Raw genomic sequence first — 16766 nt, 5'->3', positions numbered from 1 at the left:
TCCCCAACGATGAGCGACTCTCTCTCCCCCCAACCCCCCCCCCCCCCCCCCCCCCCCTCAACCCCGCGAACTGCTCTCGCTGTCTGGCCCGTCCCCACCGCCTGTGACGCAGCTCTATACCAACAGCAAACAGACCCAGAACCTCGAGGACCCAGAACAAAGGGGCAAAAATAAAGAAAACACGGGGGAAAACCAACATAACACCGCCCCCACCGGGATGCCTCAACAACATACAGCAGTCCATTAGTTCAAGTCCAGCTTCTCGTTCTTAATAAAAGTCCACTCCTCATCCGGCGTATCAAAATAATGGTGCTGGTCCTGGTACGTGACCCACAGCTTTGCCGGTTGTAGCAGCCCAAACTTCACCCATTTGCTGTGGAGGACCGCCTTGGCCTGGTTGAATCCCGCACGCCTCTTAGCCAGCTCTGCACCCCAGTCCTGGTAGATACGGATCTCACAGTTCTCCCACTTACTGCTTCACTCCTTTGCCCATCGCAGGACACATTCCTTGTCGGTGAAGCGGTGGAACCTTTACCACCATAGCTCTCGGCGGCTCGTTCGCCTTAGGCTTCCTTGCCAGGACTCTGTGCGCCCCGTCCAGCTCCAGGGGCTGCGGGAAGGCCCCCGCGCCCATCAGCATTCCCAGCATCGTGGTCACATACGCACCCGCATCCGACCCCTCCACGCCTTCAGGGAGACCCAGAATCTGCAGGTTCTGCCTCCTCGACCTATTTTCAAGGTCTTCCAGCTTGTCCTGCCATCTCTTATGCAGGGCCTTGTGCGCCTCCACTCTAACCGCCAGGCCCAAAATCTCGTCCTCATTGTCAGAGGCCTTTTGCTGCACCTCCTTGATCGCTGACCCCTGCATCTTCTGGGGCTGGTTTAGCTCACTGGGCTAAATCGCTGGATTTTTAATGCCGGAATGTGGCGACTAGGGGCTTTTCACAGTAACTTCATTGAAGCCTACTCGTGACAATAAGCGATTTTCATTTCATTTCCACCAACCTTTCAAAAGAAGCCTTCATAGGTGCCAACATCTCCGCTTTTAGCTCAGTGAAGCAGCTCCTAAGAAACTCCTGCTGCTCCCTGCAGGCAGCAGGGTAGCATGGTGGTTAGCATAAATGCTTCACAGCTCCAGGGTCCCAGGTTCGATTCCCGGCTGGGTCACTGCCTGTGTGGAGTCTGCACGTCCTCCCCCTGTGTGCGTGGGTTTCCTCCGGGTGCTCCGGTTTCCTCCCACAGTCCAAAGATGTGCCGGTTAGGTGGATTGGCCATGCTAAATTGCCCGTAGTGTCCTAATAAAAGTAAGGTTAAGGGGGGGGTTGTTGGGTTACGGGTATAGGGTGGATACGTGGGTTTGAGTAGGGTGATCATGGCTCGGCACAACATTGAGGGCCGAAGGGCCTGTTCTGTGCTGTACTGTTCTATGTTCTATGTTCCCGCGACCACCGAGCCCACGCTGCCTGATCCGCGCCGGCCTCCATCTTGCTTTTTCGTGCCCGTTCTCCTCCAAAGCCGCTTTTTTGATCGCCCCACTCCTGGTCCACTCCATACAGCGCTGGGGGACCCTCACTGTTTCCTTCCCACACCGGGAATCGTAGTTCAAGTGCCGCTGGAGCTCCGTACAAGGGCCCAAAAGTCCATTGTCGGCGGGAGCTGCCGACCATGCGACCTATCTAGGCATAGCCGCAACCTCCTTTTCCGTTTTCTACTATATTAAAGTCACGGTCGACTGCTAACACTCCAGGGCCATCCTCCTACAACTTTCGTGTGCTATTAATATCTCTTAAGATAAGAGATAAAAGTTAATTAAATGGTTAAAGGTAACCAATAACCAATAGCACTTGCCCCATGGAATAATAGAATGATGTTGAATTCCATTCTTAAAAATTTAGAAAAGTCCTTCCAAGAACCACCTTGTTCCTGAACCTGGTTGAATTAGTTGCATAAATTTAATGGAAGTGATGATACAGGAACAACTTCCAATTATATAGTCCCTCTAATAAAAGTAAACAGTTCCAAAGCGCCGCTTAGTGTTATCAAGCAAATTTGACACCCAGCCACATGATATATTGAAATTGATGACCAGAAGATTGACCAAGTAGGTCGGTTTTAAGAAAGGTCTTAAAGGACGAAAGAAGGCAAAGGAATATAAGGAGAGAATTCGAGAGCTTAATGCCTCAGCGGCTGAAGTCAGGGCTCCCCTTTGGTGAAAAAAATTTAAATCAGAGATGTGCAAGAAGGCAAATTTGAAAGAGCCAGATATCTTGTGGAAGGGTGCTGGGGAGCAGTTAAGAGAGTGGTTTGTATGACTAGAGTTAGAGATGGGAGGACAAGGCCTCAAAGACTTGAAAATGAGAATTTTAAAATTGAGTTGATGCTAAAGAGGGAGCCAATGAAGTTTAACAACAGCTGAAGGGTGAAAAGGATTTGGTGAGAGTTACGACATGGGCCGCAGTTTTGCATGAGCTTAAATTTATGGGAGGTCAGTCAGGAAAATATTAGAATAATGGAGTGATGGGTAATAAAGACATGGATGAGAGTTTCAACAGCAAATAGTATGTTATGCACGACATGGCTCTTATTGTTGTAAAACAGCATATCCTCAAATTCACTGTGCCCATCTCCATGGCAAATTTGTACATGCTTATTAGAGGTTTTTTAAAATCCAAACAATGCTACGTAATCATGTTAATGTCGATGCATTCCTGTGACATGCTGCATCATTTTTCTTTAAAGTGAATTTAACTTCAATTTCTTGTCACCAATATAGAAGTAAAAATTCCACTAATTTTAGATTCCCTGCCAGCAATTTTGGGGACTTTTATCTTCCTGGTGATTTACTGAACTATTCTTACATTTGTAGGTAATGGCTTGTGGACGATTCCCCACAAAACACTTACTGAGATCGAATTAGTACTGAACAATGTCCGAGAGAGCCTCTTCCAGCTTCTTCAATCAAAACTGAAGTGTGAATTAGGTAATTCCTGCACATGCAATCTCAAATATCTTTTTTTTCCTACAAACATGCACTTTTTATTGAATTTACTATGGATACTATTATTGTAATAAAAGCAAAAAATGCTGGAAATACTCAGCAAGTATGACAGCATCTGTGGAGAGAGAAACAAGAATTAATGTTTTAGCTCAACAATCTTTCATCAGAACTGGTGGAAGTTTAAATGTAATACGTTTTGAGCAGGTGAAAGGTGAGTGGGCGGGAAGGTCTAGAGGAAAGGTCTGTGCTAGATGGAGGCCGAGAAAGGTTAAATGGGCGCTGTTCTCTTTGAGCTTCATCAGAAGACTGCAGGGGGCCGGGGAAGTCCGTGGGAGAAAGATGTAGAATTAAAAGTCATGATGTGGAGATGCCAGTGTTGGACTGGGGTGAGCACAGTAAGAGGTCTTACAACACCAGGTTAAAGTCCAACAGGTTTGTTACAAATCACTAGCTTTCGGAGCACTGCTCCTTCCTCAGATGAATGAAGAGGAAGGAGCAGTGCTCCGAAAGCTAGTGATTTGAAACAAACCTGTTGGACTTTAACCTGGTGTTGTAAGATTTCTTACTAGAATTAAAAGGACAGACGAGTAAGGGCCCAGGTGTCATGTTGGTGGACTGGTGTTCTATAGAGTGGTTGTTCAGTCTGTTTGATCTCCCCACAATTAAGATGACATTGTCAGCAACAAATACAAATTGCCAGATTGAAAGTAATACAAGTGAGTCACTTTCATCTGAAAGGAGGGTATGGGGTCTTCAAAAGTGAGAAGGGTGCCGGCAAAAGAGCAGGTGTGGATCTCCTGTGCCTGTATGGTAAGTTGTAATGAGAGGGCAAATGTTGGGGATGTCTGAGGACTGGGCCAGGTATCCCGGAGGGAACAATCCCTTCAGAATACTGAAAGGGACGGAATATGTTTGATTATCGGGTGAGGCAGAAGGTGATGAAAAGGGAGACCATCAGAGGGAGGAGGAAGGGGTGACCAGTCATTGAAATAAAATTGACATGGTTGAGGACCTGTCAATAATGGTGGTGGTTGGGAGTCCTCAGTTCAGGAAAGAGGAATGCATATCCTTTTCTGCATTCTGTTTTTTCTTTGCTTTACTTTCAAGGGAATTGAAAGATCTGTCATTCACATCTCCCCAGGACAAGTCTTTTTGTTCCTTTTACTTGTCCCATTATCACTCCTTTAGGCTTGCACCATGAACACATCTTTCATTCATCTCTGCTGCCTTCTCTCTAGTTTAATTCTTCCCATTGTTCCTTTCCATTCCCCGCCTCCAAACCTAACATTCTTTGCACAAATGTTTTCCATGTCCGGCTTTTACTTTCTGATGAAAGGTTAGCAACAGAAATATTCTTCACTGATGCTGCCAGGCTTGTTGAGTATTTCTAGAATTTGCAGAATTTTGTTTTTGTGCTGTTATAGTATGTAAAACAAGTGAAAGAGCATATAGTCATAATCAAAGGGTCATAAAGACTTGCAGCACAGCAAGAGGCCAGATGGCCTATATCTGTCCGTGACGACCATCAAGTATCTCCTATTCATTTATCCATTTTCCAGCACGTTCTGTAGCCTTGTATGCTTTGGCATTTCAAGTGCCTATCTAAATGCTTCTTAAATATTGAGGATTCCCACCTCCGCTATACTTTCAGGTAGTGAGTTCAAGATCGCACCACCCTCTGGGTGAAAATATTTTTTCCTCACTTCCGCTCTAAATCTCCTTCCCTTAGCTTAAATCTGTGCCCCCTGGTTATTGACCTCTCCACTAAGGGGAAAAGTTTCTTCCTATCTATATACCCTCTCTATGTCCTTCATAATTTTATGCATCTCAATCAGCTCTTCCTAGCATTTGGTGTGTCTGGAAATGGCTTGCTTTCCCTTCTCCCATCAATATTCTCCCCCTTGAAGGTACCATTCATATTCGGGTGTTATTGTGTACGAGTTCTCTTTAGCATCTAGTTTAGTTGCTGAAAGCATCAGCAATGTCGTGCTCTTTGGCTACAGAGGTAGAGTGGAGGAATTGGACTGTACTGAATAAATTACTGGTGTCCATAACTAATGTATGGTGTGGGAGTACTAAAGTTAATTTTTCTCATTCCTACCCTGGCCCATGATTCGATAATGCAACACGAACTAATGTAGAAACAAAATACTGCCAATGCTGGAATATGAAAATCTCAACTGGTCTGGCTGCAGATGTGAACAGAAAATAGTTAACATTTCAAGTCTGTATGATTCTTCTGAGATCAGAGGGGGAGAAATATGATGGAATATATACTGCGTAAGAGGGGATGGAGCAGCTGGAGCAGGGTAGAAAGTTGGTGATTGATGGGAACTCTGAGAGATTGCAACAAAGATGTGTCAGTCACGAGACAGAGGAACCGTTAATGACAGGAGAAGGTGCTACTTGTTGCATAAAGGTAAGGGGCTGGATTCTCCGGTGGGGTCCTCCATTTCGTTGGCAGCCCTCTCACACCCACGGATTTCCCGACGGCATGGGGGTGCCCACAAAGGGAAACCCCATTGACTGGCTGCAGGGATGGAGAATCCCGCTGCTGGAGCGGTGCGTCACACCAGAAAATGGGTGCAGCGGGACGGAGGATCTCACCCTAGATATCAATGTAATAATGGGAGAATAAAGATCAGTGTTCAGTGAAAGCAAAACTTAAGAACAAGTGAGAGATGGCAGGGCGGGAGGATGGGTTGTTTGCAGTGGGGCAAAAAATGTTTCAGATATATTTTTTAAAAGAGCCAATATGGAGGAGAAATGTCAGTCCAAAGTTGTTGAACTCAAAACATCGAGTCTTGAGGGCTGCAACCTGCCTAATTGGCAACTGAGGTTCTGCTCCTCCACTTTGCATTGGGTTTCACTGGAGCATTGCAGCCGCAAGGATGGGCATGAGAGTAAGATGCTGAGTTGAAATGGCAAGTGACAGGAATGTTGCGGCCGTGATTGGGCTGAGAAGGCGTTCCACAAAGTCTGCGTTTAGTTTCGCCAAAGTAGAGGCGACTGCATTGGGAGCAGTGAATAGAACAGACCAAATGGAAGGAAGCGCAAGTAAAATGTTGATTCACCTGAAAGGATGGTTTTGGGGCCTTAAATGGGGGGGGAGAGGGGAGGTAAAGAGCAGCTATTGTACCTTTGTGATTGCAAGGGAAGGTGCTTTGAGAAGGGGAAAGAGGGGTGGGGGTGATGGAGGAGTGGTCTAGGGTGTCACAGAAGGAGCAGTCTGGTAGGGTGGAAAGTGATGGAAAGGGGGACCCTATCATCATTTTTGGGATGGAGGGGAAGGGATGAAGTCAGAGGTGTGGGAAAAGGGTCCATCCTAGTCGAGTGCCTGTCAACCACAGGGAGGGGAGCAAACTATTGTTAAGGAAAAAGGCAGATATTTCAGAAGTGCTGTTTTGAAAAATGGCAGCATCAGAACAGATGTGACTCGGATGGAGACCTTGGTGTGAGGAGCTGCAGTCGATGTATCTGGGAGTTCATGGGCTTGTAACGAATATTGGTGGTCAGTCTATCACTGAAAATGGAGATGGGAGAGGTCAAGGAAGGGACGTTTTGGTGGTGCAACATGTGAAGATGAAAAGGGGTAGAAATTGGAAGCAAAATCGCTAAATTTAATCCAGATTCAGAGGAGAGCATGAAGCGATACCAATACAGTCATTGATGTAACGGACAAAGAGTTACGGGATGAGCCTGAGTTTGACTGGAACAAGGACTGTTCCACATAACCCACCAACAGACCAGTGTAACTGAGGCCTATGTGGGCCCATAGCCACACCTGCAGGAGTGAGACAAGTTTAAAAGAGAAATTGTTGATGGCAGAACAAGTTCAGTCAGGAGGAAGAGAGTGGTGATGGATGGGAATTGTTCAGGCCCCCAGACTCTCTTGGGGGATGATTGTGAAGTTCTTGGTGGGGGATGAATGTGAAGAGGGTAGACCATCCAAAGTGGAGAGGAGGTGGTTGGGTCCCGAAACAATGACATGGTGTTTGGTGGTGGGCTCATGGGTCTAGGGGAGGTAGAGAGAAGTGTCTGAGAATTGGTGCTCAGCCTCTTGTGAAGTGGAGGTCAGTATTGCCACCACCCTTGTCATCAGGTTTGATCATAAGGCCCGGGTTGGACCTAAGCGAACAGGATGCAGAGATTCAGAAGGCGACGGTTGGAGTGGGTGAGAGGAGCAGAGAAATTGAGACGGTAGATGTCACACCCACAATCCTCAATGAAAAGATAAAGAGCAGGTTAGGAGGCCAGAGTGTGGGATTCAGGTGGAGGGAAAAGACTGGAGGGGGGAAAAGGATACGTTGAACGGGGAAATGGCCCCTTCCCTAAGAAATGAGCGCAGAGGCAACAGAAGATCTGCCGTAAGCAATTATTTTGAAATACTCATCCAGTTGTCTTGCTCTGGTTATATTTTTAAATTATTGAACAGATCTTTTTTCTCCAGTTCCCCTGCAAAATTTTTCTTGTCTATTGCAGAACTAGAAACGGAATTTGCATTGGTATAGCACGTAATATAACGACGCCCGGATCAAAACTCAATTTATATTGGGAAACCGGACGAGACCCCAACAATTTTTCAATTTGTAAACTGTGAGGAAAGGATACTTTGCTTGAGGAGTGATTCCACTGACACATCTTTTTTATATTAAAACAAACTTTATTATTAATATAGAATTTACCCCATTAACTTCCAAGAAAAAACAGCTTTTCAGTTGACCGTTAAACGGTTCGAACAAAAAAATAAAGATCTTTGAGCTTAATTTCCCATTTACTTTTAAACTTTTAATTAAGCAAAATCCACACATCCAGGGCACATGCCACTTTATTTTTTTTAAATTTTCCCAACTAAGGGGCAATTTAGCATGCCCAATCCACCTACCCTGCACATCTTTGGGCTGTGGGGGTGAGACCCACGCAGCTACGGGAGAATGTGCAAACTCCACACGGACAGTCACCTGGTGTCGGGATCGAACCTGGGTCCTCGGCACTGTGAGGCAGCAGTGCTAACCACTGCGCCACCGTGCGGCCTAATACCGTTAACACGCAGTGGCTCACTGCTTTATCCACAAGTATTTGGCAGAGAAGCTTTAGGAAGTCTACCTGAGATACACTTCCTTTCCTTAGAAACCAGAGCAGAACTTCAAAAATGAAACTAAAAAACAGACGCAGGGCTGAAAATGAAACTAGAATGCAGGCTCAACCCCTCCCATGAATGACATTACAGCTTAATGACATTATTACAGCTGTTAACCCCTTAATGACGACTTTAGCAGATATATATAATCTAGAAACCTTAACCAAAGTTATTTTTTTTAAAAAAGTTTTTATTAAGGCATTTATATATATATATCTACACACACACACACACATTATTTTTATATATATATATATATATATATATATATACACACACACAAAACCAATAAGAGAACAAACAGGAATTCACATAAATTAATAACTAACCCTCAACCCACCCTGCCTCCATTTTTAGCCCTAGATTCTCTCCCCGCCTCGCTGACTTCTTAACTATCCTTGAAGTCGATAAACAGTTTCCATCTTCGAGTAAACCCCTCCACGATCCCTCTCAAGGAGAACTTGACTTTTTCCAACCTAAGGAATTCCGTGAGGTTGCTCACCCACACCCCCGGATTCGGCAGCCCCGAGTCCCTCCATTCCAACAAGATCCGTCTCCGGGCTACCAGGGAGGCAAAGGCCAAAATGTCAGCCTCTCTCACCCCCTGGACTCCCAGGTCTTCCGACACTCCAAAAATGTGCACTTCTGGAATCGGGATAACCTTCACTGTCAGCACCTCAGATGTAATGTCAACGAACACCCACCAGAATCCCTCTAATTTTGGACACACCAAAAACAGGTGGACATGGTCTGCGTGCCCCCCCCCCCCGCACTGCCCACACCTATCCTCCACCCCATCAAATCTGCTAATTCTGCCCACCGTCATATGCACACTGTAGACTACCTAGAATTGAATATGGTTAAGCCTAGCACACAAAGAGGATGCATTCATCCTCCTCAGAGCCTCATTTCACAGCCCAGCCTCCAACTCCCTCCCCAGCTCTTCCTTCCACTTAACTTCTCCTATTGGAGGGCAGCACGGTGGCCTAGTGGTTAGCACAACCGCCTCACGGCGCTGAGGTCCCAGGTTCGATCCCGGCTCTGGATCACTGTCCGTGTGGAGTTTGCACATTCTCCCCGTGTCTGCGTGGGTTTCGCCCCCACAACCCAAAAATGTGCAGAGTAGGTGGATTGGCCACGCTAAAATTGCCCCTTAATTGGAAAAAATAATTGGGTAATCTAAATTTACTAAAAAAAGACGCCTTGGAAATAAATGGACATTTCTGCGGCTTTTAAAAAAAAAAATTAAAAAAGAAAAAAAAAAAACTTCTCCTATTGGGGCACCCTCCCAGTCCATTCATTCCTTGTAGACCTCCAACACCCTACCCTCGCCAACCCCTGTTTTCAACACCTGTTTTCAACACCTGTTTTCAACACCTTGTTCTGCAACATCGGGGGCGGCAGGTTGGGAAAGGATGGCACCTGTTTCCACACAATAGTCCCACACCTGTAAGTACCGGAAACCATTCCAGCTGGACAGCTCATACTCCTCTACCAATCCTTCTAAGCTTGAAAAGCTGCCCCCCACGAATAGGTCTCCAAACCGCTCCATCCCCGCCTGCCACTACACCCGGAACCATGTATCCAGCCCTCCCCCAGAGCAAACCTGTGATTTCTGCAAATCGGTGCCCTCCAGCCCCAGGTGCTGCCGCCACTTTGCCCACACCCTAAGGGCTGCCACCACCACCGGACCTGTGGAGTACCTGGTCAGCAAGAATGGCAGAGGTGCCATCAACTGTGCCCCTGAGCTGGTGTCCTTGCAAGATGCTGCCTCCATCCACCCCCATACCAACCCCTCTCCCACTACCCACTCCCTGACGATGGCTATATTTGCTGGCCAGTAGTTCATCAAATTTGACAAGGCCAGCCCCCCACGTCGTCGTTTCAGCCACACCTTCACTGTGGGGCTTTCCCCACCCACACAAACCCCGAGATCAATTCATTAATCTTCCTAAAAAAGAAAAGCCTTAGAATAAAAGCGGAAGGTTCTGGAACACAAATAAAAACCTCGAGAGCATCATCATCTTCATGGACTAAACCTGCCCTGCCAATGACAGCGGGAGCATTTCCCACCTCTTAAAATCCCCCTTCACCTGCTCCACCAGCCGTGTCAAATTTAATTTATGTAGCTGAGCTCATCCCCGCGCCACCTGAATGCTCTCGCCACCTTAAAACGGCAGCTCGCCCAACCTCCTCTCCTGCCCCCTCGCCTGGATCAGGGCGCCCTCACTCTTCCCCATGTTTAACTTATACCAAGAGAACTGGCAAAATTCCTCCAAAATGTGCATGATTCCCCCAATACTAATGGGTTCAATAAGTAAAGCATTAATCATCCGCATCGAGCGAGACCCTGTGCTCCAACCCCCACCCCTTGACGTCCTTAGCGCCATTGCCAATGGTTCTATCGCCAAGGCAAAGTGCAACAGGGAGAGTGGGCATCCCTGCCTCATCCACGATGCACCTGGCACCCAATGCAACAACCGGACCCAATCCACAAATCCCTGCCCGAACCCAAACCGCCCCAGTACTTCCCACAAATATTCTCGTTCTACCCGATCAAAGTCCTTCTCCACGCCGATAGTGCTGCCACCTCCACATCCCTTCCCTCTGAGGGCATCATTATAATGTTTAACAACCGTCTACCGTTAACCGACCCATGCCTCCCCTTCACAAACCCCGTCTGGTCTTCTCCCATCACACATAGCACACAGTCCTCAATCCGCAAGGCCAGGATCTTTGCCAGCAATGTGGCGTCTACATTCAGCAGTGGTATCGGGTGGTTGGACCTACATTGCTCCGGGTCCTTATCCGTCAAAATTAAGGATATCGAGGCCTGCGATTAACGTGGGGGGAGCTCCCCCTTTTCCTTAAATGTCCTTACCAGCAGGGGGCCCCAGGTCTCCTGAAAACTTTTCATAAACTTCTACTGGGAAGCTGCCCGGGGCCTTCCCTGTCTGCATCGTCCCCATATCCTCCATCACCCCCACCAGTCCAATGGGTGCTCCCAGCCCTTCTACCAGGTCCTCCTCCACCTTGGGGAACTCCAACCTGTTCAAAAAAAAACGCCCCCCTCTGGCCGGGGGCTCTGATTCATCTAACCTCTTATAAAAGTCCTCAAACCCCATTCGCCCCCATCGGGTCTGACCACTTTTCCCCTCCTATCTTTCTCCTTTCCGATCTCTCTCACCGCCTCCTGCTTCCTCAGTTGATGTGCCAACATCCTACTTGCCTTCTCCCCCATACTCATAGACTATCCTCTTGGCCCTCCACAATCGCCTCACTGCCTTACCTGTCGACACCAGCCCGAACTCCATCTGGAGTTTCTGCCACACTTTCAACAACCCAGCCTCCGAAGACCGCCTATCAACCTGCCGGTTCTTATCCACAAGCATCGCCATTCTGCCCGCTCCGTCATGTCCCTATGTGCCTGTATCGATATAAACTCCCACCTGACTATTACCTTAAGCACTTCTCATAGCATGGCGGCTGAAACCTCACCCGTGACCGAAGTTATTTTAATAACATGACTACAACAGACACATAATACAATATCTAAAATTTCCTACATTCATCACACTAATCATATCGTAATGCTCTTTCCACACTTAGCAGCTGCCTATATCGGGCAAAAAATGCCGTCGGGGTCAATCACATAGAACATAGAAAAATACAGCACAGAACAAGCCCTTCAGCCCACAATGTTGTGCCGAACTTTTGTCCTAGATTAAGAACAAATTAATCTACACCCCATCATTCTACCATAATCCATGTACCTATCCAATAGCCGCTTGAAGGTCCCTAATGTTTATGACTCAATACTTCCACAGGCAGTGCATTCCATGCCCCACTACTCTCTGGTTAAAGAACCTAACTCTGACATCTCCCCTATATCTTCTACCATTCACCTTAAATTTATGTCCCCTTGTAATGGTTTGTTCCACCCGGGAAAAACGTCTCTGACGGTCTACTCTATCTATTCCCCTGATCATCTTATAAACCTCTATCAAGTCGCCCCTCATCCTTCTCCGTTCTAATGAGAAGAGGCCTAGCACCCTCAACCTTTCCTCATAAGACCTACTCTCCATTCCAGGCAACATCCTGGTAAATCTCCTTTGTACCTTTTCCAAAGCTTCCACATCCTTCCTAAAATGAGGCGACCAGAACTGCACACAGTACTCCAAATGTGGCCGTACCAAGGTTTTGCACAGCTGCGTCATCACCTCACGGTTCTTAAATTCAATCCCTCTGCTAATGAACTCTAGCACACCATAGGCCTTCTTCACAGCTCTATCCACTTGAGTGGCAACTTTCAAAGATCTATGAACATAGACCCCAAGATCTCTCTGCTCCTCTACATTGCCAAGAACGCTACTGTTAATCCTGTGTTCCACATTCATATTTGTCCTTTCAAAATGGGCAACCTCACACTTTTCAGGGTTAAACTACATCTGCCACTTCTCAGCCCAGCTCTGCATCCTATCTATGGCTCTTTGCAGCCGACAGCAGCCCTCCTCACTATCCACAACTCCACCAATCTTCGTATCTTCTGCAAATTTACTGACCCACCCTTCAACTCCCTGATCCAAGTCATTAATGAAAATCACAAACAGCAGAGGACCCAGAACTGATCCCTGCGGTACACCACTGATAACTGGGCTCCAGGCTGAAGATTTCCCATCCACCACCACTCTGACTTCTATCTGTTAGCCAGTTTGTTATCCAACTGGTCAAATTTCCCACTATCTTATGCCTCTTTACTTTCTGCATAAGCCTACCATGGGAAACTTTATCAAATGCCTTACTAAAATCCATGTACACTACATCCACTGCTTTACCTTCATCAACATGCTTGTGAGGCAAGACCTACCCCTCACAAATCCATGCTGACTATCCCTAATCAAGCAGTGTCTTTCCAGATGCTCAGAAATCCTATCCCTCAGTACCATTTCCATTACTTTGCCTATCACCGAAGTAAGACTAACTGGCCTGTAATTCCCAGGGTTCTCCCTATTCCCTTTTTTGAACAGGGGCACAACATTCGCCACTCTCCAATCCCCTGGTACCACCCCTGTTGACAGTGTGGACAAAAAGATCATTGCCAACGGTTCTGCAATTTCATCTCTTGATTCCCATAGAATCCTTGGATATATCCTGTCAGGACCGGGGGACTTGTCTATCCTCATGTTTTTCAAAATGCCCAACACATCTTCCTTCCTAACAAGTATCTCCTCGAGCTTATCAGTCTGTTTCACACAGTCCTCTCCAGCAATATGTCCCCTCTCATTTGTAAATACTGAAGAAAAGTACTCGTTCAAGACCTCTCCTATCTCTTCAGACTCGATACACAATCTCCCGCTACTGTCCTGATCGGACCTACCCTCGCTCTCGTCATTCGCATATTTCTCACATGTGTAAAAGGCCTTGGGCGTTTTCCTTGATCTTAACCGCCAAAGATTTTTCATGCCCTCTCTTAGATCTCCTAATCCCTTTCTTCAGTTCCCTCCTGGCTATCTTGTATCCCTCCAGCACCCTGTCTGAACCTTGTTTCCACAGCCTTGCATAAGTATCCTTCTTCCTCTTAACAAGGCATTCAACCTCTCTTGTCAATCATGGTTCCCTCACTCGACCATCTCTTCCCTGATGTACCTTTATTTATTTTTTTATAAATTTAGCGTACCCAATTAATTTTTTCCAATTAAGGGACAATTTAGAGTGGTCAATCTACCTACCCTGCACATCTTTGGGTTGTGGGGGCGAAACCCACGCAAGCACGGGAAGAGTGTGCAAACTCCACAAGGACAGTGACTCAGAGCCGGGATCGAACCTGGGACCTCGGTGCCATGAGGCAGCAACGCTAACCACTCCACCACTGTGCTGCCCCCAAATGTACCTTTATAACCTATTATATACACTAGTAAGTGTGTGATGACTATTTTGGAAAATAAGTTGACTTTTTTTTTTGAAGAAACAGAACTGCCAAAGTCAAATTTTTCATTTATTAAAATCACTGTCGCACTGAGATTCCTAATACAGCTGCTGACAATTGCTAAGCAAGATGTCCTGAACTTCTATTCATGTACTGATTGCTTTTTAGTTTTAGCAACCACCCCATATAGTGGGCATATCATATTGACACTAACGCATCTGCTAGTAGTTGTTAAATTGTGCAATTGCTATTGTCTCAACCAGGTAACTTGTCTAACCTCAATCAGTGCATATCTATATCTAAATGCTAAATATATGCAAGGGCAATCTGCACAGATTGCACAATCTGCACACAGTCAATGCTATTTTTCCCCCCTATTCATGGGCTGTCCTCTGAAACCCTTTTTCCACACCCCCCAATAATATTGGCTGTCATTGGAACTGCAATAGAGCGTGTAGGGATGTCGTCTTTATCATGTATCAATGCATTTTTACTTTCTTGCAGGAGTGCCCGATAGTCCAGTCTTTGCTTTTCCACAACTTCTGCGGCAGGATCCGTATGTTGAAGAGCTGTTCATGCAGTCATATATTTGGAGTTTTGAATGTATGAAATGCGGCTATAAAAATGATGAGAGGCAAGTTTATTTTTTTAATCAAAACATATTATTGCCGGAAAGTTTCATTACTCTGCCAAATTATTACAATATAGATACCAAATTAACTCATAACCAGCACACATTTTCTTGTTCTTGAGTGTTAATTTTCACTGTGTCCCATGTATTTATTAAAAACAATTAAATAGATGTTGGAAATTCAAAAGCATTTTTAGTCTGGAAAGTTTCATTCTCTGTTGTGATGCCATCAATTTTCAATCAGTTTTATTGTTTACTAATGACAAACCATGAAGGAGTAAAATCAGGTGTTAATGCAGTTTTTAAAAAATTTAGATTATCCAATAATTTTTTTCCAATTTAGTGCGGCCAATCCACCTAGCCTGCACATTTTGGGTTGTGGGGACTTAAACCCACGCAGACAGGGGGAGAATGTGCAAACTCCACAGAGACAGTGACCCGGGGGCGAGATCGAATCTGGGTCCTCAACGTCGTAGGCAGCAGTGCTAACCACTGCACCACTGTGCTGCCCCATAGGTGTTAATGCAGTTTGATGCACTCTGTTGGAATCTTATGTGAATCTAATCACTTATATGAGTAAATCTAGGCAGCTCCAATAACAATGTCAGCCCTGTTAAGTTAAACTATTGGACAATAATACATACATTGCCTGTACTAACTCAGTATTTGAATTATCTTTGTTTCCTGACCTTAAACAAGACCAGACGCAGGATTTTGAAGAATCCAAAGTCTACTGATCCATTGTCTCATTGTACAAAAAGCCTTTTACAAATGTTAGACTGGGTGATTGATTGTTCGTGTCTTTCTCCTCACATTTTCCATTTGAAGATAGATCATTGCAACATCTTGAACATATTTGTTCTCTTTACCAATTTGTACAGTTCTTTGAGTTTTGTTCACTGTTTTAAAGTTCAAAATAGTCACGTTATTCGCCTTTATGTTTGGTCAATCTATAGTTCTTCCTAAAGAAGCTAATTAAAAATCTAGAGCCTTATCATTGACATTCAGGGGCAGCACGGTGGCGCAGTGGTAGCACTGCAGTCTCATGGTGCCAAGGTACCAGGTTCGATCCTGGCTCTGGGTGACTGTCTGTGTGGAGTTTGTACATTCTCCCCGTGTTTGCGATAGTTTCGCCCCCACAACCCAAAGATGTGCAGGATAGGTGGATTGAACACGCTAAATTGCCCCTTAATTGGAAACAAATGAATTGGGTACTCTAAATTCATTTATTTTTAAAAAATCATTGACATTCAGTTTTTTGACCAGTACTTTTGGCGCAGGTGGGGGGAAAGCACACCTACAGGATAAGATATGCAAGACATGCCAAGACCATCATGCCCCTTCCAAATTGTATATGGGGGGCACAGTAGCACAGCGATTAGCACTGCTGCTTCACAGCGCCAGGGTCCAAGGTTCGATTCTCAGCTTGGATCACTGTCTGTGTGGAGCCTGCACGTTCTCCCCGTGTCTGCGTGGATTTCCTCCGGGTGCTCCAGTTTCCTCCCTAAAGTCCTGAAAGACATGCTGTTAGGTAATTTGGACATTCTGAATTCTCCCTCCATGTACCCGAACAGGCGCCGGAATGTGACGACTAGGGGATTTTCACAGTAACTTCATTGCAGTGTTAATGTAAGTCTACTTGTGACAATAAAGATTATTATTATTATAATTGCACATCAATTCAGTAAACTTATTCTGAACTTGGAACGTGAAACAAAGTCAAGTGTTGGGAGGTTTTTTGGAATATAGGAGATGAGAATATGGTTAACGGAAATGGATCCTGGTTGGCAGGATGTGATTAATTTCCTGGAATCTGTACTGGAACTGCAGCTTTTGACAATGTTTCAATATCTTGGATAAAGCAATAGAAAGCTATATATCCAAGTTTGCAGATGATCCCAAGTTAGGAGACACAACAGGTTATATAGATGGGGGCAGGAACTTGAGACATGCACAAATTAAATCAGTGGACAAAAATGGCAGGTGGAGTTTAACAGGGAGAAATGAGTTAATCCACTTCAGAGCCAACAAAAAAGATCCGAATACTTTATTGATATAGGCTACGAGTATC

At 45.6% G+C, this 16766-nt stretch overlaps 1 protein-coding gene across 3 annotated transcripts in view; it reads left to right on the top strand.

Moving 5' to 3' along the window:
* Nucleotides 1-16766, top strand: part of uspl1 (ubiquitin specific peptidase like 1) — a 59962-nt gene that overhangs the window by 28305 nt on the left and 14891 nt on the right. For all 3 annotated transcript variants that reach the window (XM_038817659.1, XM_038817661.1, XM_038817660.1), the window contains 2 exons: nucleotides 2867-2980; nucleotides 14569-14698. In XM_038817659.1, the coding sequence (XP_038673587.1) occupies nucleotides 2867-2980; nucleotides 14569-14698 (244 nt within the window). The remainder of the gene's footprint in view (nucleotides 1-2866; nucleotides 2981-14568; nucleotides 14699-16766) is intronic.

This window comes from Scyliorhinus canicula, chromosome 14, assembly GCF_902713615.1.
Source record: "Scyliorhinus canicula chromosome 14, sScyCan1.1, whole genome shotgun sequence".
Classification (NCBI taxonomy): domain Eukaryota; kingdom Metazoa; phylum Chordata; class Chondrichthyes; order Carcharhiniformes; family Scyliorhinidae; genus Scyliorhinus; species Scyliorhinus canicula.
Note: the sequence above shows the minus strand (reverse complement) of the source record. Positions and strands in the feature narration are given on the sequence as shown.